The sequence below is a fragment of the Equus quagga genome, chromosome 11 (genome assembly GCF_021613505.1).
Source record: "Equus quagga isolate Etosha38 chromosome 11, UCLA_HA_Equagga_1.0, whole genome shotgun sequence".
NCBI classification, from domain to species: domain Eukaryota; kingdom Metazoa; phylum Chordata; class Mammalia; order Perissodactyla; family Equidae; genus Equus; species Equus quagga.
The window spans coordinates 53,239,915-53,266,086 of record NC_060277.1 but is presented as its reverse complement, the minus strand read 5'-3'; the positions used below and the strand labels follow the sequence as shown (position 1 = coordinate 53,266,086).

The following is a 26,172-nucleotide window of genomic DNA, read 5'->3' as shown; positions in this document are numbered from 1 at the left end:
TCTTCCCGAAGGAAAAAAGGGCACCGAAGAAGTGGGGTGCACATAGTGGTTATATACCCCCAAATAGGGTGTTTCACACATGATTGAAATGTCCCTCCCACAATAGTCACAAGATTGCCCTGTGGGCACAGTGCTTGATGGACACAGCAGGTAATGGGTCTGCTATCTCAGAGGGCGTAGCAGGAGGCAAGTCGATTGTCACGGGTGAGTGCAGCAATCAGTTCCTAGCCTAAGGAATGATGCTTAATCCTTAAGAAATGCCAAAGTTGGGAGGGGGAGGGAAGTCAGTTACGGGAGGTTACCAGAGAAGCACAATAAAATGCAGATTTAAGTCCTTGCCTTTGGTATTGATTGAGTTTCTAGAGAGAAGGTCATTGCCTTTCATCTTCCTGGTACAGAGAGGGAGCCACCTTTTACAGATAGAGATTTACTTTACAAATGTAAACGTGTCCTAACAAAGGGCAAGTTCCATTCCTCAGAGCCTCCTTCCCTGTCCCAGTTTATCAAAAGCAATCAGCCTCAAATAATCCTGATGCCAAAGAGACATATCTTGGGGTGGCCAATTCCAGGTCCCCACAGGGGAAAAAAGTATTCTTTGCTTTTCATTTTTTAGAATCAGATGTTTAAAAGCTCTGACCTTGGGAAACATTCCTAAACTTGACAAAACATAGGTTGTTTGATAAAACATGAAGCCACGATACCTTATTACATTCTGTTTTAATGGAATGGAGAAATAAGAATAAATTTTTTTTTTTTAAAGATTGGCACCTGAGGTAAAAACTGTTGCCAATCTTTTTTTTTTTCTTCTGCTTTTTCTCCTCGAAGCCCCCCAGTGCATAGTTGTATTTTTTAGTTGTGGGTCCTTCTAGTTGTGGCATGTGGGACCTGCCTCAACATGGCCTGATGAGCAGTGCCAGGTCCGGGCTGAGGATCTGAATCGGCGAAACCCTGGGCTGCTGAAGCGGAGTGCGCGAACTTAACCACTGGGCCACGGGGCCGGCCCTTGTTAATGAAATTCTTAAGAAAAAATAATTTCTCTTTTTAAAAAATTGCATTTTTAAGACAGTATATTTAAATGTTTTAATTCACGAAGTTGCCTTTCAATTGTGATACTTTATTGTAATGTGTCAGTTTTACTTTAGGAACTTTATGTTGTGTTAACATTTTGGGCAATGGCAAAAATCATTGTTAAAATAGGACACTTTAAATAGGTAATAGTAGAATTCTACTTAGGCATATTATGAATTTTTGTTCTTTACAGAGACAAGGTAGGTATGTGCTGGATTTGAAATTCTGTAGAGGTCAACTAGCAATGGTACACATCTGCTTCCTTGGAAACTTTAGTCTTACTGTCTGACGCTGTATTGTTTGCACAGGTGCTACAGCAGGTTCTAACCCTAGCCTGTACAGCATTGTTTAGCCATTTGGGTTGAGGAAGGCCTTCACTACACATCTGTTCAATCAAAAAATGTTGAATAATTTCCTATAGCTGATATACTGTATTAGATGCTAGTAGTATATGGATAAGCAGGACATAATTCTTTTTCTTAAACTCTAGGGAGAGATTAAAATTTAACAACAAAGAACTCAACAAAGCAGACAGAAATAAATGTTATATAAAGTTAAAATCAGGTGTGGAGGAAGGAGCAGCTCATTGTGAGAAGGGTTATGGGAGGCCAGTTCAGGGAGGAGAGATTTGCTTACTGTCTGAAGAGTGGGTAGAAATGCAGCAAGTGAAGAATAGCAGAGAAGCCTTTCTGGCAGGAGGAGTGCAAATTGTGTGTGGCATGGTGGCTCTTCAGTGCGCGTGGGGCACAGAATACACGCTAAGTGCAGAAGATACTCTTGGAGACGTTGACCCCTTCAGGTGTAGTGAGAGGGATACTGTCTGAGTGCCTCCATCTCCAAAATGGAGTTGACTTGTTGATCAGGGCTGGGTGATAGCCCAGCTTTCCAGGTGTTAAAGATTGCGTGTGTTTCCTCTAGTGTCACTTGGAGAAGGTGTTTCTATTCAAGATAAGATAAGACGAAGGGATGAGAGGAGTGGTGTGTCACCTAAACTGCACCTGGATAGATGAGGAGTAGTTCTGGGGTTCAGAGCAAAACTAATTATTCTGAGTAACCGTACTCCAAATGTTGAAGTGAGGCGAGTCTCGGATGGTGCAGGCAGGATAATGGAGATCAATTCCTGGAAGGAATTTCACCGTTCTTTGGCTTGATGGAATTTTCATAAACACATTTCCTTTGCATTTTGAATCTGAATTTGTGCTGGGCATTTTGTTGAAAGTTAGTGATAGGCTGAAATGCAATTAATACTCATTAATTACCTTAATTCACATGAGTTTTAAGTAGTTTTATGTTGTTGTGGATTTACCTTGGTTTCTGTTCCTTCTTTAACCTTTGTATTCAGGATGATCGTATCTCATTCCTGCTTCTTCCACAGAATCTTGTTTTTTATCTTTGCACTATAGCTGGTTAAAGAGAAAAGTAGAAAGAAGACTTTTGATTAGTCATTTAGTGTGCTGATGATTCTAAACCTCTCGTTTCCCCTTGCCTACTGTTGGTGTAGTTTCCTGTGCTGAATGGGAGATGTTTTCTTCGCCGGTTTGTTGCCTGGGTTGTCACACTTTCCACCCTCGCTCTGACACCCCATCCCTAGATTCATGTTTCCTTGCTCTGCATTCCTTTTTCCTTTTCAGGCCTGTTTTCCATCTGTCCTTGTTTCCTTGCCCCATATCTATTATTTTTGTGCTTACTCTCTCTCAAGCTGAAAACAGATTCTCTGTTTGTCTGCCCAAGGGCTCTGGCTGTTTTCATGAACCTCTCTGAAATCTACTTGTTGCAAATTGACCTTTTCACAAAAGAACAAGCGATAGTCTTTGATAGCCCCAGATAGCTTTTTAATCTCTCTTTCTTCAAAGTGTCTCTAGTTTTCTCCCAAAGCTTTAGTTTTCCCTGGCCTTTGTGAGATAGCCTACTGGCATAAGGTCTTGTTTTGGTTTTGAATGAGAAACGTTGCATGGATTACACGATGGGCTCACTGAACTGGTAACCGACTAGTGAAGTCAGGACACCAAAACAGCCTTGTTAGTGGGGCCTCCAGCACTCCTCCCTGGGTCTCGTCCTGTATTTTGGTGACAGCTCACAGGGTGAGGCTCTATTTTAATAATGGAATATTTTACAGAGGAGGATGTTTCTACCTCTGAGATGGCATTTGAGAGCTCATTTGTAATTGCCATTTTAAACATCCTCCTTGCCTCAGTAATACTGACACATGCCAAAATTAGACAAGGCCTTGGGCTGTCAAGAGGTCAGTAACATAGATTATTTTGACAATAATGGCAAGGCTCCTCTGCTGATATCCAGGACCCCCCTGTCTGTGGTCATTTTTATTATCATTTGGTGTTTAATAGCAGTTTTGAAAGAGTTGGAAATTTATCAAAGCACAGTTACGTGAACTTGTATTTGCGAATCGTCTGAGTCAGGGAGAGTAAAAAGAGCAGGCTGTGTTGTAGGGAGAAGTCAGATTTCTGCCTTAAGGTGAAGAGATGGAGGGGAAAAGTTGGAATGCAGTTCTTGGTCGTCAGAGTTTGTCATCAGTAGGACCATGGTGGGAGGACCTTTTGTAGGAGCGGATTACGAGATCCTGAATGGGGGTGACTTTATTTGAAGGTCTGGGGGTTGAGGGGAAAGTTTGAAATAACAGGTTGGGCACAGAGAATGGAGGTGAAGTTGAAAGCCAGAATCAGGAGTGTAATAAAATGAGGCTGGGGAAAACCAGCATACCATAGGATGTGGCAGTAAGGAGCAGGGCAGAATTGAAGGGAAGTGTGTACTTGAAGGAGACGAAGAAGAATAAGAGGATAGAGCAGAGGAATAAAGTACCAGCCTGCTTGAGATGGAAGAGTGTTGCTGTAATTTGAAACCATTATAGAAAAACTGAAAGCCATTTACTGTTTAATTTGTTAATCCTTGGAACTGGTAGAGGAGGCACAGTGTAATGATGGAAGGAGTCACCTTGTGATTCATTATTAGTATTTAAAGCATACTTTTATTCTTCAAATATGGATTTGTCATATGTGTAACATTTTTCATTAAGTAAATGTAAATTTTCATTTATCTAGTCATTTACTCAATGACTATTTTATTGAGCATCAACTATATGCCAGGCTATTATAGCTCAGGAAAAGGAGAGAGAAATATAAATAAGTATAGTCTATTCTGTTGCTGGGTAAACAAAGGAATGAGTTCTGTGTAATGTGGAAATTGCATTGGTTCATATGTAGTTTTTCCCATCAAGTTAACTGAAGCACAGAGTAGCAGCCTTTCTCATATTGAAGAAGAAAGTCATAGCAACATGTAAGCCATAGGAAAAGCTGAAAATTCTGCTAAACTGCCTTCTTTGGGGGGAAGTAGTATAGTGTAGTAATTAAGAACACAAATTCTTAGATTTATGCATCTTTTTCTTTGTGGTTAACTTTTTTTTTCCTGTTTTAAGTTCTTCCCTGTTCTGAGGTCATGAAGATAATCTTCCGTATAAATTTCTAAAAGCTTTATTGTTTTCCTTTCACATGTAGATTTATAACCCACCTGTGTATAATTTTCATGTATGATGTAAGAGGTAAGCCTCAAATTTCTTCTTTTTCCAAATGTATATCCAGTTTTCCTAGTAGCATTTATTGAAAAGTTAATCTTTCCCCTGCATTGTTACTTTTATTCTGTATTGCCACTTTTGTTGTAAATCAGGTATTCATGTGTATTTCATATATGTATGAATCTTTGTTCTGTTTCATTGGTCTGTTTATCACTTCATACAACATTACCACACTGTCTTATTGTAGCCTTATGATAAATCTTATCATCTCGTGTAGTTCTTTGAGAATGTCTTGGCTGTTCCTGGCCCTTCTGTTTCTGTATAAATTTTGGAATCAGGTTGTAGAGTTCTAAAAACAACCTGTTGGAACTTTACTTGGGATTGTGTTGACCCTGGAGATGGCTTTGGAGAGGCCTGCGTCTGTGGTGTTGTGTCTTCCTGTCTGGGATCATGTGTATTGTTTAACTGATTTGTCTTTGTAAATTTCTCTTAGTGATGGTTTACAATTTTCTCTGTAGTAGTCTTATGTATTTTGTCTTTTTAACCTTTACTTTACTCTAATTTCAGACTTTTAGAAAAGTTGCAAGAACAATACTCTACCAAAATTCCTGCATACACTTCACCCAGATGCCTTAAATGAACACCTTACTACATTTTCTTTATCCTTTTCTCTATTTTATATATATCTATATTTATATATATACACACACATATACCTCACACTTACAATTTTTTGAATATAAATTGCAGACTTAAATCTGCTCCTTTACCCGTAAACACTTCAGTGTGTATGTCCTAATAACAAAGTCACTCTCCTGCATGACCACAAGTGTCCATACTGTTATTTATCACTACTAGTATTTAAAATCTTCAGATCTCATTCAGAATTCACGAGTTGTCCCAAGAATGTCACTCATAGCAGAAGTAAATCCCAGATCATGTCTTACGTTCAGTTGTGTTGCTCAGGCTGCTGTCTTCTGGAACAATTCCTCATCTTCTTTTGTGTTTCATGACCTTGAATTTTTGGGTAATTCAAGCTAGTTATTTTGTATAAAGCCTCTTAATTTGAATTTGTCTGATAGTTCCTCATGATGAGATTTGGTTATGCATTTTCGGCAGAAATACCCTAGAAGTGGTCTGAGGGACTGAGCAGAGCTTGGATCATTTGGTTCAGCTGGTGTCTGCCACATACATAGACATTTTCTACTTTGTAATTAAGTATCTTTGGAGAGATGCACATATTTAAATTGGACTTATTTCTAGGTATTTGATACTGTTTGACACTATTGTAAATTATATCTTTAAAAAAATTGTTATTTTTTAACTCTTTATTGTTGGTGTACAGAAAAGTGAGTCATTTCTGTACGTTGCTCTTATATTCTACAAATTTACTAGACTTGCCTATTATTACTATGCTTTATCTGTAGATTTAAAAAATGTTTTCTTGGGGCTGGCCCCGTGGTGTAGTGGTTAAGTTCAGCTCAGTCAGCTTCGGTGGCCTGGGTTTGCGGGTTTGGATCCCCAGCACGGACCTACCCCACTCACAGCCATGCTGTGGCAGCCACCCACATACAGAATAGAGGAAGGTGGGCGCAGCTGTTCTCTCAGGGACAGTCTTCCTCATTAAAAAGGTGTTTTTTTGTGTACAATCACATCTGCAAATAAGACAGTTTTGTTCCTTTCTAATCCTTATATTTTTGCTTCTTTTTCTTGCCTCACTGCACTGACTGAGGCCTCCCCTAAAATATTGAATAGAAGTATGGCTGGCGGCCTTGCCTAGTTTTCTTCTTTTCTTTTTCAGAGATTGGCCCTGAGCTAACATCTGCTGCCAATCTTCTCTTTTTTCCTTCTTCTCCCCATAGCTCCCCAGTCCATAGTTGTATATTCTAGTTGTAGGTCCTTCTGGCTGTCTGTGTGGGACGCTGCCTCAGCGTGGCCTGATGAGTGGTGCCATGTCAGCGTCCACGATCCAAACCAGCGAAACCCTGGGCTGCTGAAGTAGAGTGCGTGAACTTAACCATTATGCTACCAGGCCAGCCCCACCTAGTTTCTGTTTTTAAAGAAGAAATTTTCTGTAGTTTATCAATAAGTATGATTTTTCTTCTTTCTGTAGACATTTAGATCAGATTAAGGAATTTACCTTTTCTTCCTAGTTTTCTGAGGGTCTTTTCTTAAAAATCACAATTGGCTATTGAATTTTATCAAACATTTGTACTGTTAATGTTGTGAATTCTAATGATTGATTTTTTTTTAAAGCCAGGTTTATGGAGGCATAATTTACATATAATAAAATTCAGTTTTTTAGGAGTTCAGTTCGAAATTTAGAATAGTTGCATTTTCCCAAAAAGTTCCCTTGTTCCTCTTTGTAGTCAATTTGGTTCCCCCTTCTCAGCTCCTGACCACCCCTTCTCTGATTTCTGCTACTTTAGATCAGTATGGAATCTGACACTATAGATTCCTGTTGTCTTATGTCTTTCGTTTAGCATAATGCTTTTGAGATTTATCCATTTTGTGGCTCTCAGTAGTTCAGTCCTCTTTATTGCTGAGTTGTTTTTCATTGCATGGATATTTGTTCTGTCTGTTCATCTGCTGCTGGATAGTAGAATTGTTTCCAGTTTGGGGCAGTTAGGAAAACAGCTGCTATAAACATTTGAATATAGGTCTTTGTGTGGATATTTCTGTTAGGTAAATACTAGGAGTAGGATTTCTGGTAGTATGGTAAGCAATGCATGAGAGTGCCAGTTGTTCTGCATCCTTGCTAACGTTTGGTATGGTCAGTTTTAGCCTTTCTAGTAGATGTGTAGTGGTATCTTATTGTGGTTTTAATGTGCATTTCTCTAATGATTATGTCTAACATATTTTTCTGTGCTTCTTTGCCATCCATGATAATTTTGAGTATCTTTTCATTGATTTTTTTGAATGTTAAAACAAAATTGCATTCTTAGAATAAGCCAAATTAATTATGATATATTGTACTTCTTATTTATTACTGGATTTGGTTTGCTAATATTTTGTTTAGGATTTTTGTGTCTGTGTTTATGAATTTTATTATTGAGGTTACTCTACCCTCAGGATGAATTGTGGAATTCTTTGCATGAGGGCTGTGTAAGATATGTGTCATATTAATTCCTTGACCATTTCGTTTTGAGAAAATATTGAGTAAATGAAATACGTAAGAAAAGTTGAACTATATTCATATTTTATGGTATAAAGATGTAGGGCTAAAAATTTGTTTTTCTGCCTGTCTGAATATTTCTGGAGCATCTCGGATGCAGTGGTTCTGCAGGTTGTCTGTGGTGCATCCTAACCCGCCCCCATCTGCAGCATTTCTGGAAGGGTTATTGCGTCCTTGCCTCGAGGGTGATGTGGGAATCAGCTCCAGCCCCGGGGGGCTTCAGTTTACTGGGAAGAACATAAGTAAATACTAGGAATAACGTTTCTCATGCTCTGTTGGAAGAGTATGTGTGGGATGAAGTGGGAACAAAGATGAGAAAGAGTGGTGGAAAGAGACAGGGCTGTGGCAGAAGTCTTGGAGAATCTCAGCTCTGGTATGATTTTCTCAGGAAGCCGTTGGAGCAAAGGTGTGGAGATGGGCCCAGCCTGGAGTACTGGGGGACTTGCGGTCACTGAGAGCGGCTGGAGAGTGTGGGCCTGGAAAAAGGGGGTGAGAGGAAGTGGTTACCTAAAGAAATAAGCATTTGCCGTGCTGTGAAACAAATGAAATAAAATAAAGGCAATATGATACTCCTTCATATGCAGTGTGCACTTTTAATTAAAACAATAATGAGAGTTACTCTGTGTGTTACAAGGACGTACGACTGATGAACTGAGGGAAGATGCTGAGAGGTCTGTAGACTGACTTGCTATCTAGATGACTACTTTCAGGTCACGAATCTCAAAGTATAGCATGACTTTCAAATTTGTGCTAGGCTCTTCAGCCTTTACCAGGTTTCATTGAATCCAATTCTATTCTAATAACCGTCAATTCAAAGGTGCATATGTATTTTATGTACTGCTGAAAAAGGAAAAGAACATTGCCAATTAAGTAATGACACATTTAATTAAGTTGCTAAATGCATCTTAGTTTTAAACATCTTAGCACATGCACAAAGTGTGTATTAGGGGGCCGGCCTGGTGGTGCAGTGGTTATGTTCTCATGTTCCACTTCGGCAGCCCTGGATTCACCAGTTCAGATCCTGGGTGCAGACCTACACACTGCTTGTCAAGCCATGCTGTGGCAGGTGTCCCACATATAAAGTAGAGGAAGATGGGCACGGCTGTTAGCTCAGGGCCAGTCTTCCTCAGCAAAAAGAGGGATTGGCGGCAGATGTTAGCTGAGGGCTAATGTTCCTCAAAAACAAAACAAAACAAATTGTGTATTAGAATTGTTGAGATATATGGTATTTCATTTAATCCTCACAATAACAGTTTTAGGTAGATATTGCCTCCTTATAAATTGCTGCGTATATGTCATGGCTTTTCAGAGTAGCGCCTTTTTTTTCTTTTCTTGGTGAGGAAGATTGGCCCTGTGCTAACATCTGTTGCCAACTTTCCTCTTTTTCTTCTCTTCCCAAAGCCCCAGTAAATAGTTGTATATCCTAGTTATAGGTTCTCTTAGTTCTTTTATGTGGGATACTGCCACAGCCTGGCTTGATGAGCAGTGCTAGGTCCATGCCTAGGATCTGAACCAGCGAATCCTGGGCTGCCATAGTGGAGCATGTGAACTTAACCACCATGGCACCGGGGCTGGCCCAGAGTAGCTCTTATTGAATAATCAAACCTGTGGTTGTTGACTCCTCAAATGCTGAGTTACATCATACTATAATTTAGTTATTTACCTTTAAAATGCTGTCATGACATTTTAAATTACTAGGTTTATTTTTCCCCTACAGTAGCATAATAGCTAGATTTTTTTATTGTAAAAAATAATTGATGCAGTTAGAAAAATTTGGAGTCCTGTTGAATTTCTTATTTTGGTCTGTTGCTCAGTTGTGGATTTTCTAGGTCAGATTTCATGTTTTAAAGAATTAATGAACTTAATATGTATAATGGTTATGATCCTGTTAATGCTAAGATAAAATTGTAATTGCTGTGAAACCTGATTATCAGAAAATTATTAAAATCACAGTAGTATATGCTTGAAATCTAAGATGTGCTGTAGACTAAGTGGTAAGAAAAAAATGAGGACTGTGTTAAAGAAGATGCTGCTGAAGTCCTTTCCTCTTGAGTGTATCCCATCAGTAGAAAGTGCTTCATCAAGGAGACTTTGATTTTTCACTGATTTAAGAATGAAAAAAAAATTATTTCCACTCTGACTTTTTCTAAGGATCTGTTTGAATACTTGTGAAGCAGAACTATTTGGGCTGAACATTTTAAAAGATTTCGTTTGAACCACACTAACTGCTAACTATTTCTACATGGCTTTCAACAATATATGTTGGAGTGCATACTTGAATCCTTTTCTTTTGGTACAAAAAATTGGATGTTAAGTAATATATATTAAAGGGCAGAATTTTCCTGTGGCAAACTATTTCTACCAGTGGGCTCTGATGCAAACTGATTTTTGAAAGAAAGTGAAAGGGTTGGCACAGTTTAACTGAAATCAAATGGCTGGACAAAGGGGAGCCTTGTCCTCGTGCGCTGGCTGTTTTGTGGCTATGCTGGTCCCTCACCTTTTCTCTGCCTTTGGTTTTGTATTTGGAAATGAACACAGTAACATGGGTCACTGATTGTTCATATTGTAAAAACAGTCAAATTCTGATATTCTGCTGAAGAGTTGGTGTATCAGTCACTATGGATGTTTGGTTTTAAGTTTTTAAATTTTGGGTTAAGATGGATTAATTTCTTGGCTTGATTCAATCTGGCACATTTTAAATGACTTTGCTTTATTGATATTAATGAGATATCCTGGATGATGAGATGGGTTATCAGGATCTTGTTAACAAAAGAAGCTATTAGATTTTTCTTTAGAAGATATATTGGACTATATAATTATTTTCTACATAGTTAAAAAAGAATTTGTGCCACAGAAATTAAGATGCCAAGCATGTATTTTTGTCATTATGCCAAAAAAATAACAGTATTTTCTCTCAAACTTACAGAGTGGTGGAGGTGCTTTGTAGTTTCTTGCATATTTCTACATCTGTTTTTACGCAGCTGTTGACTTCATTTAGAATGTAGCATTTGAGAATATTGAAATAAAGCAAAAATACTAAAGTTGTAGGCCTTTTGTGGGATTGCTACCATGTGGTAGGTACAACAGTTGAAGAATGATGAGCAATTGTAATGTGGTTCTGCTAGTTTTGGGTACTTATATTTTTCCTCTATTGTGATTTTTCATTGGGTGGAGGAATATTATCTGACTTAAGTGGAGGGCTCTATAATCTAAGTCCTTGCAGCAGGGAAAACCAGCAAGACGGGATCAGAGCAAACTGAAGCAGCCCTGAAAGGCTTAGGTTGGAGGTTGTAGTACAGAAGGTGAGGGTGAAGACTCAGGGTGGGCCACTGGGTCGTTTGAGATGCTGGATGTGGAGGGTCAGTCCTCCAGGTCCTTGACTGTCTTGCCAGAGACCAGAGGCCTTGCTCTTTGGAAAACTGGACTTTACCAGGGGAACACGAGCAGGTGCTAACCATGGAACATCCCACACGACAGTTGATTACTGCCCGGTTACTTTAGAATCACGTCTGCTGGGTGATAATCTCAACCTTCTTAGAGTTTCTAGTGAGCTTTTTAGTGCCTTCTAAATGTGAATAGAAAACGAGATATATTGAGGAAAGCCTTTCCATGAAAGAGGAAAACAGAAGCAATAAGAAAGAAGCAACAAGAAGGTAACAAAGACAGTGGAGGGAAATAAAAAACATGACTGTAAAAATAAAAATTTCAACAGAAGAATTAGAAACTCAAGTGGGGACATTTCCAAGAAGATGGAATAAAGAGAGAAAGAAATGATAATAGAAAAGAGCATAAAATGAGAGTGGCAATTTCATGGAGATGCAACATCAAGTTATACAACTTCCAGAAAGAACAGAAAACTGGAGACATTTTGAAAGAAAAAACAGAAATAAGAGCAGAGCCTTCCTCGGCTCTGTAGGACCTGTGCCTATAGACTCAGTGTTCTCACAGTGTCCCCCACATGGTTCAAGCGTTGCCCACCTAGTCATGTCAGCATGGAGGCTTAGAGTGCCCGTCACGGAAAGGGCCTTTAAGTTTGCAGAGTAGGGGAGAGGCAGAGAGGAGTGTCACATGATCAGGGACCCCAAAGATACAGCAGTTTTGGATGCTAAAAGTACTTGTCATACTTCTAAAATCTTGAAGAAAAATGACTTTCAACCTGGAATTCAATTGTGTGTGTGTGTGTTTTCAGTCCACTGTTTAAGTATGAAGGTAGAATAAAGAGCTTTTGGACATGCGAGGACTCCAGTATATCCCTGGGAGAGAGCAGTGAAGGGAAGGCCTGGGGAGCAGCCGTGGGGTGGCGGGAGACAGAGGGCAGGGGCCTGGCATTGGTCATATAAGCCTTTTTTAATAATGTAGTTGGCTTGAAAAAGAAATCCTGCTTTTTTATCTCTTTAATAAGGAATTTCCTGTAAATGTATGTCTTCATGAAGCGTCGTCAGTATTGAATGGGACTTGTGAGATGGTGATGAATACAAGTTTCATGTGAACAACTAAACTAAAGGAGAAAAACAGGCTCAACCATGAGTTGAAGAAATTCTGCGTGGGGCGCTCGGTAGTTCTGTTGGATGCTGTTCTAGGCTGGGGAGTCTTGTGAATTGAGACATTATGTAGCTGAGTTGAATTTTAATTGTTGAATAATTAATTGCTGTGTAATTAAGTCCAGAAAATGAATGAGATTATAAAAATAGTAACTGCGTACTTTCTTCTGTCTTGAAGTTTTTGGACTCAGTTGACCTTAGTAACGAGGGACTTTATAAAGTTGATACTGTAAAGACTCAAGTCTGGATGTCGGCGTAGGTGGAAGGCAGCCGCTTTGAAGGAAACGTCCAGCGCCGGCTGGTGGAGAGGGGGCGGAACGCCCGGAGTGCGGGAGCCGAGTGCAGGAGCGAGAGCTTTCGCTGGGAGATCTGCTGGGAGCTAAACAGGCCATTTGCTGACTTTTAACTCCGTTTAGGGAAACGGAAGCCCTTTAAGCCACCCTATAAATAGCATTCCTTTGAGACGCTGTCATGTTTTATGAGCTGGGAAGATGTATGAAGCTTTGGATCATGCAATCACTGTCTTATATTTTACAGTAATTATTTTTGTTTATGAAACGTTAACTGATTAACTTTTTAAAGTGCCTTGAAGAAGTGCATTGTGGTTTCATAAAACACTTTTTATGAAGGAGCATAATAACACATAAATAGTGTATGTCTCAAGTCTGCCTCTGAAAAATCAAAAGTTAAGGCAGATTTTTCTAGTCAGAGAAATCCCCATTGTAGTGTTTGATTTGTTTGGCTACTTATAAATCCACCTTTTACTGAAATCTACTTTAAAAGAATCTAACTCTCACCTAAAAGTTTGACAACCGTTTGGTAAAACTTGGTTTTTATCCATGTTTTGAGAATCTGTTATGTTGCTCTACTTCCCTAATTTTATTTATCCCACAAGTTTGTGTAAAATGCTAAATTGGATGGCAAGCAATGAATATATCTGATTTGAGTGATATTTACAGTCCAACAGATTGTAACAATCAGAAAAATGTAGTTGCTGAACAAAGGTGATGGCCATATTGAATTTGCTATATAGTGGATTTATGAGACAAAGTCATAAAATTAATAACCAGTTGACAATCTTTATACATAAGGGATTACATTTCTCATATAGTGTTAATTTTTCTTTTAATTTTGTTTGAAACACCCACTCAACTAGTTATAGGTGTTTTCAGCTCGTTTGTTTGTTCATTCATGCATTCAGTAATTATTTGCTGCTGTCTGGTATCTATCCCATTCTTTCTCTCTGATGCAGCCCTAATTTTGGTGTGTTTCTTTCCCTCATCATACTGGATTCCTTCATATAGTCTCTTCTGCCAGAACATAGATGGCTCTCCATTACCTGTAGAATGATTAGAGTTAAGGCCCTTTGCACTTTGGCATGGATCTACCTTTCCAGCTTTGTCTTCCACTGAGCTGCTGTTTTCTTCTCCTCCTTCTCAGTACACCCTCCAGTTTCAGTTTCACATTCTTGAATTTCTGCTTTTGGTGTTTCATTTGTCTAGAATACCCTGCCCTAATTCTCTGTTTGTTGAAATCCTTGGACTTTCAAGATCAGCCCAGATTGCTCTCTCTGAAGCCTAGGTCACCCTGGGTCGACTTCAGTCAGGCAGTCAAACTAACCCTGTCTTGATGCTCCCGTCTAAGAGTATTTCTTTGTGCCTTCTTTACGTGGAACAGCCAGGCCAGGGAAGAACAGGTGTTTGTAGGTAGAGAGGGACAAGGACACTAGATAAAGCCAGTGAAATTACTGTTACCCACAGAGGGTAGAGAATATTACTAAACAACATATGGCTGACTCTTAGGACATTTGATAGTGAAAAAGATTTGTTGATTCTATTACACTTGCTTTTTTTTTTAAACTCAAGTGTCTGGAGGAATCAAGTACAATATTTACTCTATGACTTTAATTAAAAGTTAAAAACAAAACTTACACACTGTTGAAAAACTGCTTCCTGGAAGTCTTTCTAGTTATTGAGAACTTTCTGTCAGAGATCCATCTTGATAAGCAATGAGCTTTTGGAAAGTTCTCCTGGGAAGTGGGAATGCCTCACTAACAATGAATATTCAGTGGATGTTTTTTTTCTTGGATTCTTGTTTGCTTTATATTGAGACACATAACATCAGCCCTTACCCGAGCGAAAGAAAATTCAAAATTGGTACGAGGCTGAACAAATATGAATGAATCAACACTACCATTTAGAAACACACACCGTGAGGTGTTTTCCCTAATAAAATCAAGAGGAGCCAGGACCTGGGAGCTGCTGAAAAACTCTGAGGTTCCCATCTCAAGGGCCTCAGGTCCAAGTGGATGTTCTTTGTCTGTTTGCAGTATTTCAGAAAGCCCGAGGGAAGGTTTGTATTTGCTGTCAAGGAGCTGGAGTAGGCTGACTGCGGTGTCAAGTTTCTTTGCTTTTGGTTTCTTATCTCATTGCAGTAACACTAGCTGTTTTATCGTTGGCAAGACTATAAAATTAATTTGTCAATTTAACAAATACCTATTTTGTGCCGAGCACTATTCCAGGCTCCTACATTCATAGCTGTGAATCAAAGTCCCTGAACTGAAGAAGCAATATCCTAAATAAGTAAAATGGGGCTTTCTCTAGAATGCTCTACATTTTGGCCAGCTTATCTTAGTATAGATTGTCTACATATATTATTTGAAGTATGTCTAAATTCAGATCTGTTTTGTGATAGTAATTTATTCTGGAGTTTATCTCTGAAATATGGTTTATGATTTCTTCTCTGAAAATGTGTAAGAAAATGACACTCCTCACAATTCAGATTGTATATATTTGTAGTAATTTGTCTAGTAGTATGTTTCCACATCATCTTATATTTTTAACCATTTAATAACCACATAAGAAACTTAGTAATAAAGTATTTGCTCCTGTTGTTTACCCTCTTTTTTGTTGGCGAGTTAACCTTAGCTGTTAGTGAAGCTGGAGTTAGCTGTGGTGTTTGGAGGCTGTTCTAAGAGTAACGGACCTGCTTTAAGACGTCGAAGATACAGCAGGCTTTCTGAGGTTACATTTGGAAGTACTGTATAATGTTTGTAAAATGGGCAATCATCAGACCATGGCTATGGTCGACTGGACCTACTGCTGATAAAATCAGAAGGCGAGCCATGGCTGGCCTATACGTTTCTCTTTTTTGGTGTCTTAGACTGAAAAATCGTAGAGCTCTATTTTCTTATCAGTGTCTAAGCCTAAAGCAGTGACTGGTACCTAGTAGGTGCTCAGTAAATATTCAGTGAAAAAATCAATGAGTGGATATCAAAATTACTTCTTAATTAAATTGAGGTGGTCAATTGTTAGATCTTGTTATCTTGAGATGTTTTCTTATTTTATTTCTTTGTTGTGAGTTTGGACCTCTTGGTAGATATTTTCTCCCTGTTCTTAAAAATGCTTATTGCTGATAAAACCAAGCTAGTCACAATAAATTTCAATACTAATGTTTAATGAATGCATAATACAATATTATAGCAATTAAATAATTCCCATACTTTGTCCAACTAGCTGAACAAGATTAACTTGGAGGTGTTTTCTAGGAAGGCCTTCGCAAAGGTAATTTAGTGACTAAAGGGAACCTGTTGAAATGTTTTTGAGAATTTTGGTGTACAAATAAGTTCTTTTGGAACTGAAATCCTCAGTGAATGATTGTGTAGGGTAAACACAAAACGCATTAGCCCTGGCTCACTGTTAACCTGGTACCCTGTTCTCTCACAGCATCTGCCACCAGGGAAGCTAATAGCCTCAGGAGACACTGATACAGATGAGAGGAGTTGCCAGTTTAACGCTTGTGTGCCAAAGGTGCACGTCCAGTTCTTTGGATCAGCTGGGCCAGGGCCGGGCCAGATGAAAGAGCAGTCTTTTTAAAAGGTAAATTCAATAGTCTCTGCTCCTACCCCCGGCTAGAATTTAAGATCCTGGAGGGCAGGGATTTTTGCCAATTTTTTTACTACTTTATTCCAGGTGATTGTTTTCCGTTTAGAAAGCTCCATGAGGCCAGATCATGTCTCTTTTTGCTCACCATTATGTCCTCAGCACCTAGCAGTAGGTGGTACGTAATAGGTGGCTCAGTAAATAATAGTTAGCAGAGTACATGATTGTGGGAGGCAGGCTTGTAAGGGTTCTGCTTACTCAATTTAGTGCTGCTTTTTGGTATCTTATTCCAGCTCTTTCAGCCTAAATCTAAATTACCCTTAACTAGTGTTCAATTTCTAATACCTTAGCCAATAAAATATAAGGCAGTGTTATACATCACAACTATAGTTTTTAAAGTGTAATCGTTGAAATGGTGACGTAGCAGGTGGCGGTTCCTATTTTGTGGTGTGGATCTCCCCATTCCGCTCGTGGCACATCATCATCATGGGGTCAGCACTGGAGTTGCAGAGCAGAAGGAAGGTGGATGTATCTGGATGTGTCACGCTAGCCTCCAGTGTGTCAGCCTCCCAGGGAGCCTGCTTGTGTGCTTCTGCCTTCCAACAAAGAATAAAGGAAAAGGCAGCATAGGACCTCTGAAAGGCTACAGATTGCCTTCTGTAGATTCCTTAGAGCTTCTGTAGATTATTTTTGTAGATTACTATAGTGCTTACTTTAAAAATAGCAGTTATAAATTAAGTACTAAAAATGAGATAATTTTTAGTTGATGATGAGGTATGGTAGAGCATTCCCTCTCTTCTTGAATAACATATGGAATTTCAAGAATTTCCAGTGATTCTTAGGTTTTTCCCTTTGAACTCCTGCAGTATGTGTAAGATTTCTAGATTGTAGCACTAGGAATTGAGACTGTCTTTTTTTAATTCCCTTTGCAGTGTCTTCTTAAGTACTCTTGGTATGCAAACATGCTTAGTAAGTATGAATGTTCATTGTGTAAGTTTTCTGAATGATTGATTTTCTGGGAACAAATAGTAACATGTCTAAAAGAATCTGTCTTGTCGGATGAATAAATCAAACTTCATTAATGAAGGCTAATTTATCTTAAAAATAGTTAGGATTCCAAAAACAACTAATTGAAACCTTATTACAAAAGAGGTGTATTCTAGTGAAAATCTTGCACTTGATAGAAAATAATCTTTAATTTCATAGAGGAGAGAGTGAGTCTCCAGGCTTCTCTGGGCACAAGTACGGCCTCAGCACAGAATTAGAATAAGACAAGTTCGGTGAGAACCTGGGCGGATTCACCTGGGCCGAGGGCAGTGGCCATCTTTAATGACAGCGCTCGCTGTGGCCGTCTCTTGAGTCATCCTGCTCCAGTGTGGACTGGTGGTGTGCTAACTATGGAGTTGCAGGGTGGAAGTCCTTTTCCTTGAGAATGTTAAAGGCATTGCTTTATTGACTTCCTGCTTTCAGGGTTGCTGAGGCAGTTGTGACTCATGATCCTTGGGATGTGACCTGTGTTCTTTTTCCTCCTTTTTTCTCTCATTTCTCTGTAAATGTGTATATCTTCTCTTTATCTCTGATGTTCTGAAATTTGACATGGTGTCTTTTTGTGTGTGTGCCCTTTTTCCCTAGTTACTGTGTTGAGGACTAAATGGTCATTTTTGCTAGACTCTAAAAAATCATGCCTTTGGTTCTGGTAAATTTTCTTTGGATGTTTCAAAGCTTTCTCCCCTCTATTTTTTGGGGGAGTCGAGATGTCTGTTTTTCCTGGTATTTTGGTGCTAAATCTTTTCTTTTAGTTTTTAATTTTTTTTAAAGATTGGCCCTGAGCTAACATCTGTTGCCAATCTTCATTTTTTTTCCTTTGTCTCTCCAAAGCCCCCCAGTACATAGTTGTATATTCTAGTTGTAGGTCCTTCTAGTTGTGGCATGTGGGACGCCACCTCAGCGTGGCCTGATGAGTGGTGCCGTGTCAGCACCCAGGATCTGAACCGGGGAAACCTTGGGCCGCCAACATGGAGTGTGCGAACTTAACCGCTCGGCCCTGGGCAGGCCCCTGCCGCTGAATCTTTTTACTTGTTTGATTTGCATGTCTTGTTTTTCTTTTACTTTTTCTTCTTCTTCCTTTCTATTTTTCTTTTTTCTTGGCTTTCTGAAGAATTGCCTCAACTTTATCTTCTGTGCTTTCAAGTGAAGATTTCATTTCTGCTATAATGTCGTTAAAGGGAAATTATTCTGACACATGTTAAAACGACGAGGAAGACTTTATTCGGGACCGTTGCAATCGGGGTGTATTAGTCTGCTTGGGCTGCCGTAGCAAAATACCATACAACAGAAACTTATTTCTCACCATTCTGGAGACTGGAAGTCCGAGATCAGGGTGCCAGCCTGGTTGGGTTCTGGTGAGGGCTCTCTGGCTTTCACATGGCCGCTGCCATACTGTGCGCTGACATGGCCTTTCCTCAGTGTGTGTGTGTGTGTGTGTGTGTGTGTGTGTGTGTGTGTGTGTGTGTGTGTGTGTGTGTGTGTGTGTGTGTGTGTGTGGTGGTGGTGGTGGTGGTGGTGGGGGCGGGGGGCGGCGTAGATATTTCTCTCTTCCTCTTTTTAGAAGGCTACCAGACCTACTGGATTAGGACTCCACCCTTATGAACTCATTTAACCTTGATTAATTCCTTAAAGCTCTATCTCCAAATACAGTTAGAACTGAGGGTTATGGCTTCAACATGCGACTTTTTAGAGGGACAAAATTCAGTCCATAGCAGACACACACATTCAATCTATAGCAAGGGATTTTACAACAGGGGAGAGAGACCAGGCTCAACTTCAAATACAGAAAAGACAGCTGCGGACTTAATAGCCCACGAGCAGATGGAGGGGCTTGGTGGATGCACAGTTATTACTGGGAGGAACCAGCAAGGGTTGGGGATTCTTGTTGAAGGCAGGTCAAGGATTCATACATCAAAGGCAGGGGGTGAAGAACTCGATCAGATTTCATGGGTGGGGGAATTTCTCAAAACCAGCTTAGCAGGATTCTTGCAAGAACTGGCCCATGCAGGCCAATAAGGACAGGATGTCCATGGAAGGCCTAGTTGAGGCCTAGTCAAAAAGAGGGCTCAGAAAAGGAGAGAGTTTTTGTCAGCATGTGGTAATTTTTGTGTGCGCACCCTTAACTGTTCCCGGCCTTTCTCGTTGCAGAGACCCTTGCAGAGACCCTCCGTCTTCTCCGTTGAATAACCTCTAGGCTTCTCCTGGGGGTGGAGGTGGGAGTGGGGAGGAGGCATTTCCAGCAGTAAGGCGTCTGTGTGTGGTTGGTGTTAGGAAATCTCTTTTTCAAACAACCTAGTTTCACCTAATTTTTTTTATTTTAGACCCCCCTCTTTTAACTCTTGGCTTTAGAAGTGTCTTTTGAGATTCAGTGGTATAATTTGGGTTTTTTGTTTTTTTTTTAGGTTGGCACCCGAGCTAACAACTGTTGCCAATCTTTTTTTTCCCCCCCTGCTTTTTTTCTCCCCAAACCCCGCCAGTACATAGTTTTTGTATTTTAGTTGCAGGTCCTTCTAGTTATAGCGTGTGGGACACCGCCTCAGCATGGCCTGATGAGTGGTGCCATGTCTGCATTCAGGATCTGAACCAGGAAACCCTGGGCCGCCAAAGCGGAGTGCGCAAACTTAACCGCTGGGCCACAGAGCTGGCCTGGGTTGTTTTTTATCTTTCCCTGTTCCTGACTTGGGATTTAACTCTCTCGGGATTGCTAATCAATTGCTTCTCAACCATTTGCTTTCCAGCTTCCAAATGTTTTGCTGTTGTCTCCTCTTTGGTTCTTCTCATCCATGTGAACTGATGTCTTTTTAAAGAATCTCTTTATTGTGGGTTTAAGGGTTTGGTGAAGGAGCAACATTAGATATGTGCCTTTAGATCTGTTATCTTAACTGGGAAGCTGCAGCAAAGGGTTCAAAATGGAAAAGCAGTTTGAATAGTTCAAGGGAATTTGCCATTCCATTTTTGACTTTGGGGGTTTTGCTTTGCTGTTTTTTCCCCCCGGATACTTAGTTATTCCTAAGTGATCCCTCCTGACTATTCTGTAATCGCTCTTTGTATTTAGAACTATCACAAGACCATTTTCTTGAAATTTACTGGTGGCTTCAAACAAGGGATATGGGGAATGTTAGGAGAAGAGGGGTTCCTGGCGTTTGTTGGGTACCATTAGAATGTTCATCTCAATTTTATGTCATTTAATTCTCATAGCGATTCTGTAAGATAAGTAATATCATTTATGAGTAAGGATAAAGGTAATGATCAGAGAGGTTAAGAAACTTGCTTAAGTGCTAGTCACACAGTGGTGGAGCTTAGTTTCAAGCCTAGGTTTGAAGATCTTTCAACTCTTTCTAGTCTGCCGTCTCCTTTTACTCTTCCCAAACTGCATGAGCACTTCATTCATTCACTCGGTGAACGCTGAGTTGCCTGCTCTGTGCTGGGCCTTGGGGACACAGAGAGGACTAGTCCATGCCTTGATGAAACGGGGATGACATGAGCAGATTTGCTTTTCAGTAGAATTTCTGGTGATCTGTGCAGAGTGGCAAGAGCAGGAGTAGGCAGTTAGGTTAATTACAGAAGTCCTGGTAAAAGGCCGTGTTGGTTTTGCCGTAGGGTGGCAGAGGAGATGCAGAGAAGTGGAGAACTTGGGCTACCTCTCAGAGGTCAAGCTGACAGTGTTAGGGAGGTGACAGAGATTTGGAAGGAGCGGGAGGAATTGAGGATGACTGTAGGTTTGATTTGAACTGGGTGTTGTTGGTGCCTTTACTGATCTGAGGAAGAGCAGGCTGGGCTGGTGGAACAGAGTCAGAATATAACAACAACAGTGTTACATCTACTAGATATATCCATGAGGCGTTGTCCAGGAGGCGAGTAAACGTCTGGGAACTCAGCGGGGTTCTGGCCTGGAAAAATAATTTGGGCATCCCTCACATTTACAGCCACGAGAATAGATATGATTATCTAGGCAAAATGTGTAGATGTAGGTGTGGTAATGTAAGTCTGAAGCAGTATGATTGACTTCTGTGGAGAATCCTTATTTAATTTCTTAACTTAGAATAACACTCAAACCGAATAGCATTTGCTCAATGGGAAAAGCAAATCCCACTGCGTAGCCAGTGCACGGAAGACATTAACCAACAAGCCATTGCAAACATGCCAGTAGTGGGCTTTTGATTGAAAGAATGCTAAACTTGATTGAACTGTATATTAAACATCCTTGACTTTCATGAGAGACTAGATCTGAGAGCGTGCACATGGGGAATCCCGGACCCGAGAATGTCACACAAGAGATGAGTTCTGGCACATGTGTCAACTCCTCTTTAAGTGCACATATGTAGTAAAAAATAAGTTCCCACTGAGATGCTGAAACTAGAACATCTGGGGTCACTCACTTGCTGGTTCACTGTTACCATGGTCTCATAGCATACACCTTCGTTAGAACTGAATGTTTTACTGTCGTGGACCCTTTGAGATATTCTCCATAGACAGAATTGTAAGTGTTAAATCTGAGAATGCCAAGCATGGAGGAAGCTTTATAGGAACACTTGAAAAATTAGATTAGAATTCACAGTAGGCAAAACCCGGAAAGAATCCAAATGTCCATCAGCAGGACTTACAGGTAAACAGTTGTGGAATAGTCATTCAGTGTGCTCGTATACACAGCAACTTGAATATCAAAAAAGTTTTGTTGAATGAAAGAAGCCAGACACAAAAACATACATACTGTGATTTCATTTATATAAAGTAAAACTACAGGCAGAAACTAATCTATCATGATAGAAACCAGAACAGTAGATGCCTGTGGGGGATAGGGATTGACCAGAGGAGGCATGAGGGAACTTTCTGGATGATGGAAATGTTCTATATATTGATTGGGGTGTTAGTTAAATGGGTATATCCGTTTGTTGAACCTCATCAGCTTGTCTACTTAGCATTTGTACATTTCACCATATATGAGTTTTACCTCAGTAAAAAAAGTAAGAAAACAACAAAAACAGTATGCTAAGTGGTTTTGTGAGAATGAGTATCGGGAGCACGTGAGTGAGGCATCCCTGTGGTCTCAGATTGTCAGGGAACGTTTCCCAGAGGAAGTAATCTCTCACATTTCTCACTTTTATCCCTTCAGGTCTAAAATGACTTACTGTTCAACTCTTAGCCAGGTCCACACAGTAACATCTATTCTCCTAGGTTGTCTGTTTAATTTATTGTGCAAACCAACTACTTTAGGTAGTTAAAAGGGAGTGCTGTTATAAATTACACTGGGACAACACGTACAAACTGTGAGCGTTTCTGTTTCTACTGCTCAAACTGTGCTTCTTGACTGTTTTTACAACTGAAAGTTGGCAGTGGCAGAGCAAGTTTTAGCTGAGGGTGGAGCACCTCTGCTTGGTCCGTGGATAAAGGTGGCAGGGTGCAGTGAGATGGGGGTGGGGTGGGGAATACCTGTGGTGGGTAGATGTGAGTTGTGATTTACATGTTAACTTTTTAAAAAAGTTGTTTCTTATTTCCAGAGTTATTCATGTTGCTTTATTTGTTCCTTTGGAACAGGAGATAGTGGATAACTCCTTTCAAAAATGGAGGATGGAAAGCCCGTTTGGGCTCCACACCCTACAGATGGATTTCAGATGGGCAATATTGTGGATATTGGCCCTGACAGCTTAACAATTGAACCCTTGAACCAAAACGGCAAGGTGAGTTTTTCAGAAAGATTTCAAAATTTGATTTTTTTTCTATCGATGTCTTCCTTCATAATAAAGTAGATATTCCTGGCACAGGATAAGGGAAAGCCATTTTCTAGTAAGTGAATCTTAGTTTTCTACTGGGTTATTGTTTGATTAAATCAGAAGTACATACCCTAGGGAAAAAATGGTGTCCTATGATAAAATCAAGCAGAAATTTAGTGAGCCCTTCAGTATTACATTCTTAAGAGGAAAAGCTGTATGGTAAAATACAAACAATAACAACATTTTTATTCCTTATAGGATATTAGTAAAGTTACTAGGATACCTGTAATGTACTCAACATGCTACAAAGTGAGAATATGAGGAGTGGATGGGATTATGCTATCAAATTTTGCTTTAGCTTCTAGATAATTTTTTTAAGCTTTTTATTTACTTAAATTTATTAGCATAGGATTAGAGTATATATTGGAAATATTCTCAAGTAAAGATACGTAAGTTTTAAACATAACCCGTCTGTTATTATTTTTGTTATAATGATGGTTTTTAAAACATAAAAGCATATTTTAATTCTGTACACGTGGTATCTGTTTCCTTTTATGCTTAGGCATAGACGAGACAGTATTACAAAATGGGAGTTTGGGGAAAAAGTCACCTGGAGTTTCTTTGTCTTCATGGGAACTGTAGGGTCCGTTTTTGTGGGACAGCTTCACAAGTTTCAATTGAATAAATATTCCTGTTAAACAGATTTTCTGACTAAATTAAATTTGTTGGTGTCATTTCTGTTTCCTTTAGACTCTCCTCGTGTTCATGAATAATTTATATTCTGCTGATGCATGGTTAACTCATGCCATGTGACTGCCATCCTTCTGGGAACCTTAGAAAAACAAGGTGGATCTCTCAGGAGGCCTTTTCACAGAGAAGGCTATTCTGTTACTGTAAACAACCCAGGAACCTAAATGCATAATATATAATGTACCGTGTTAGAGGAGGCCAATTAAAGATACCCTCAGGAAAGAAAAGGCAAAGTACCTTATTAATAACAAAGTGCCTTATTAACAAGTACCTATTTGTACTTGCAATGCAGTACATGTTAAAAAATGAATTAAAAAAAGTAAGCTCAATTATTTTTATGTATTTGAAGTTGTAGGGGAGGAAAAATGTTACCTTACCCTTTTGGGTCTCCAGCTGGGCCTAAGAAACAAACTGACATAAGACAGATTACAGTAGAAAAGCATACAAGTTTTATTAAATTTTTAGTTGTACATGGGAGCCTTCACAAGAGAGTGAAGACCCGAAGAAGTGACCAAAGCAGAAATCTTTTATATTTTTAGACAAAGAAACACTACATTTGTGAAGAATTGGTAAAACAAAGGGGTTCAGGCTAGGGGCAGTGGGGAAATGAGCAGGAAGAGAGGGGTTGGTTTAACGAGGTTGGTGTGTGGATTCCTCAGCCTCCACTCCCCATCTTGGTGATGAGATAGTCTTCCTTCCTTCCTTCCTTCCGGTACAGGAGGGCACCTTTCACATGTGACTTCCATCTCCTGCTTTCAGATACACAAAGGAGGGAGGGGCGGAGGCCCTTCTGGCAGCTGCTGTTTCTCAGATGCCTTTAACTCAAAATAGTCAACCTGCCAAAGGAGCATATTTTGGGATGACATGCTCTAAACTCCTTCAAAGTCTTTTTTCATTTTTGTTTAACATACTTTATAAGTGGAGTAAATCAAAGGGCCAAAATGAAATTAAAAGTATATTTCCTAGGTATATTTGGTTATCTCCGCAGTTAACAAAATAATTCAGTTCAAGCATAGAAGAAACTTGATTTATAGGTCTATACTTTTTAATATTTTAAATATTTTGGTGTGCTTTCAACTGTGCCGCCTTAGTATTAATCAGGTACACACATAGAACCAATAAAAACTCTTAAAATTTAAATTTTGAAGTCATGAAAATTTTATGGATTTGTAGATAATTCTGTAAACTAAAATTCTTTTCACAAATATCTTTTTTTGAGAGTTAAATTCTCAGGGATTGCTTTTAATCTTAATTTTTCCTCCACTTTCTGATCGAGGTCTTAATAAATTGTAGTGTCATAATAACCATATGATTAAAAAGATCCATAAGAGAAGCAGTCTTGATAATTCGTCGTCTAGAGATCCCCAGCTTTTATATATTCAGGAGTTCCATGCCTAAGGCAATGGTCCGTGAGACCTGTGTGCGGATGCAGGGGAGGTCGGAAGAGCAGCGATTAGCTCTCAGGAGAAACGTGCCTTTGATGGCAGCAGGGGCTTTTCACGTTTTTAGATTGTGACGTATAGAAAGAAGTAGATTTTACACTGCATTAGTTATGTTTATTGTACATGTGTATATGTGTGTATTTATAAGAAATAGATTTTACTTGTCAACAAGTATGTGTATTGTGTGCATGTATATACTCATAAATGAAACAGAATTAGTCAAATGAAACATCCTTACTACATGCTATGCATTTGGATATTTTCTAATATTTTTTGTTTTGCTAAAAATGCTGTCATGAACCTCCAAATTGATTTCATCTTCCATATTTGCAGCAGACTGGCCTTCAGGCTTAAGCCCTAAATAAGGCACATAAGGGTGTACATTTTCTCGTCCCCGTCTGCTTTACTTGTCTTTCGTCACCTGGCATTCTTCCCCTCATACTCTTGCCGGTGCTTGTTCTTGTCTGTTTCTCCTCCTCTTCCATCCTTCCCTTCTGGTGTGTATCCAGCCCTCGCCGTACATCAGGTCGTGGCGGGGGCTCTGTGTCCTTGCTCACAGCACTCCTTTTGCCTGGGATCCACTCTCCATAGCCCTTTGCTTAGCAAATCTTTCTCTCTCAAGACTCTGATTGAGGTCTCTTCTTTATGAAGTTTTTCCACAGATACCCAATCTCTCCCTCCTCCCAGGCTATAGAATCTACTGCTCATGACTCCTTCCTTCGAGAGGGGTGGAAATTCTTAGTCTTCTGAAATGCTTTACTGGAGATACTTGTTTTCATTTCTCTCCTGCTGCTGACTAGGCCATAATCTTCTCAAATGCAAGGACTGTTTTATTGTCCGTTTTGTCATTGGAGCTCGATGTGCTGTGCCTGACGTGTGGTGGATGCTCACTGTGGGTGGTCAGTGTGTGCTTGTGACGTGTGGTAGATGCTCACTGTGGGTGGTCAGCGTGTGCTTGTGACGTGTGGTGGATGCTCACTGCGGGTGGTCAGCGTGAGCTTGTGACGTGTGGTGGATGCTCACTGCGGGTG

General features: G+C 39.8%; 1 protein-coding gene across 11 annotated transcripts in view; it reads left to right on the top strand.

The window, feature by feature from the left end:
• MYO6 (myosin VI) overlaps nucleotides 1–26,172 on the top strand; it is a 153,520-nt gene that overhangs the window by 44,377 nt on the left and 82,971 nt on the right. For 9 of the 11 annotated variants that reach the window (XM_046674461.1, XM_046674467.1, XM_046674468.1 and 6 more), the window contains exon 2: nucleotides 22,774–22,916. In XM_046674461.1, the coding sequence (XP_046530417.1) occupies nucleotides 22,800–22,916 (117 nt within the window). In that variant the 5' untranslated portion in view covers nucleotides 22,774–22,799. Of the gene's footprint in view, nucleotides 1–16,035; nucleotides 16,189–22,773; nucleotides 22,917–26,172 lie in introns of all 11 variants that reach the window. The other 2 variants (XM_046674463.1, XM_046674460.1) reach the window with 1 other exon arrangement.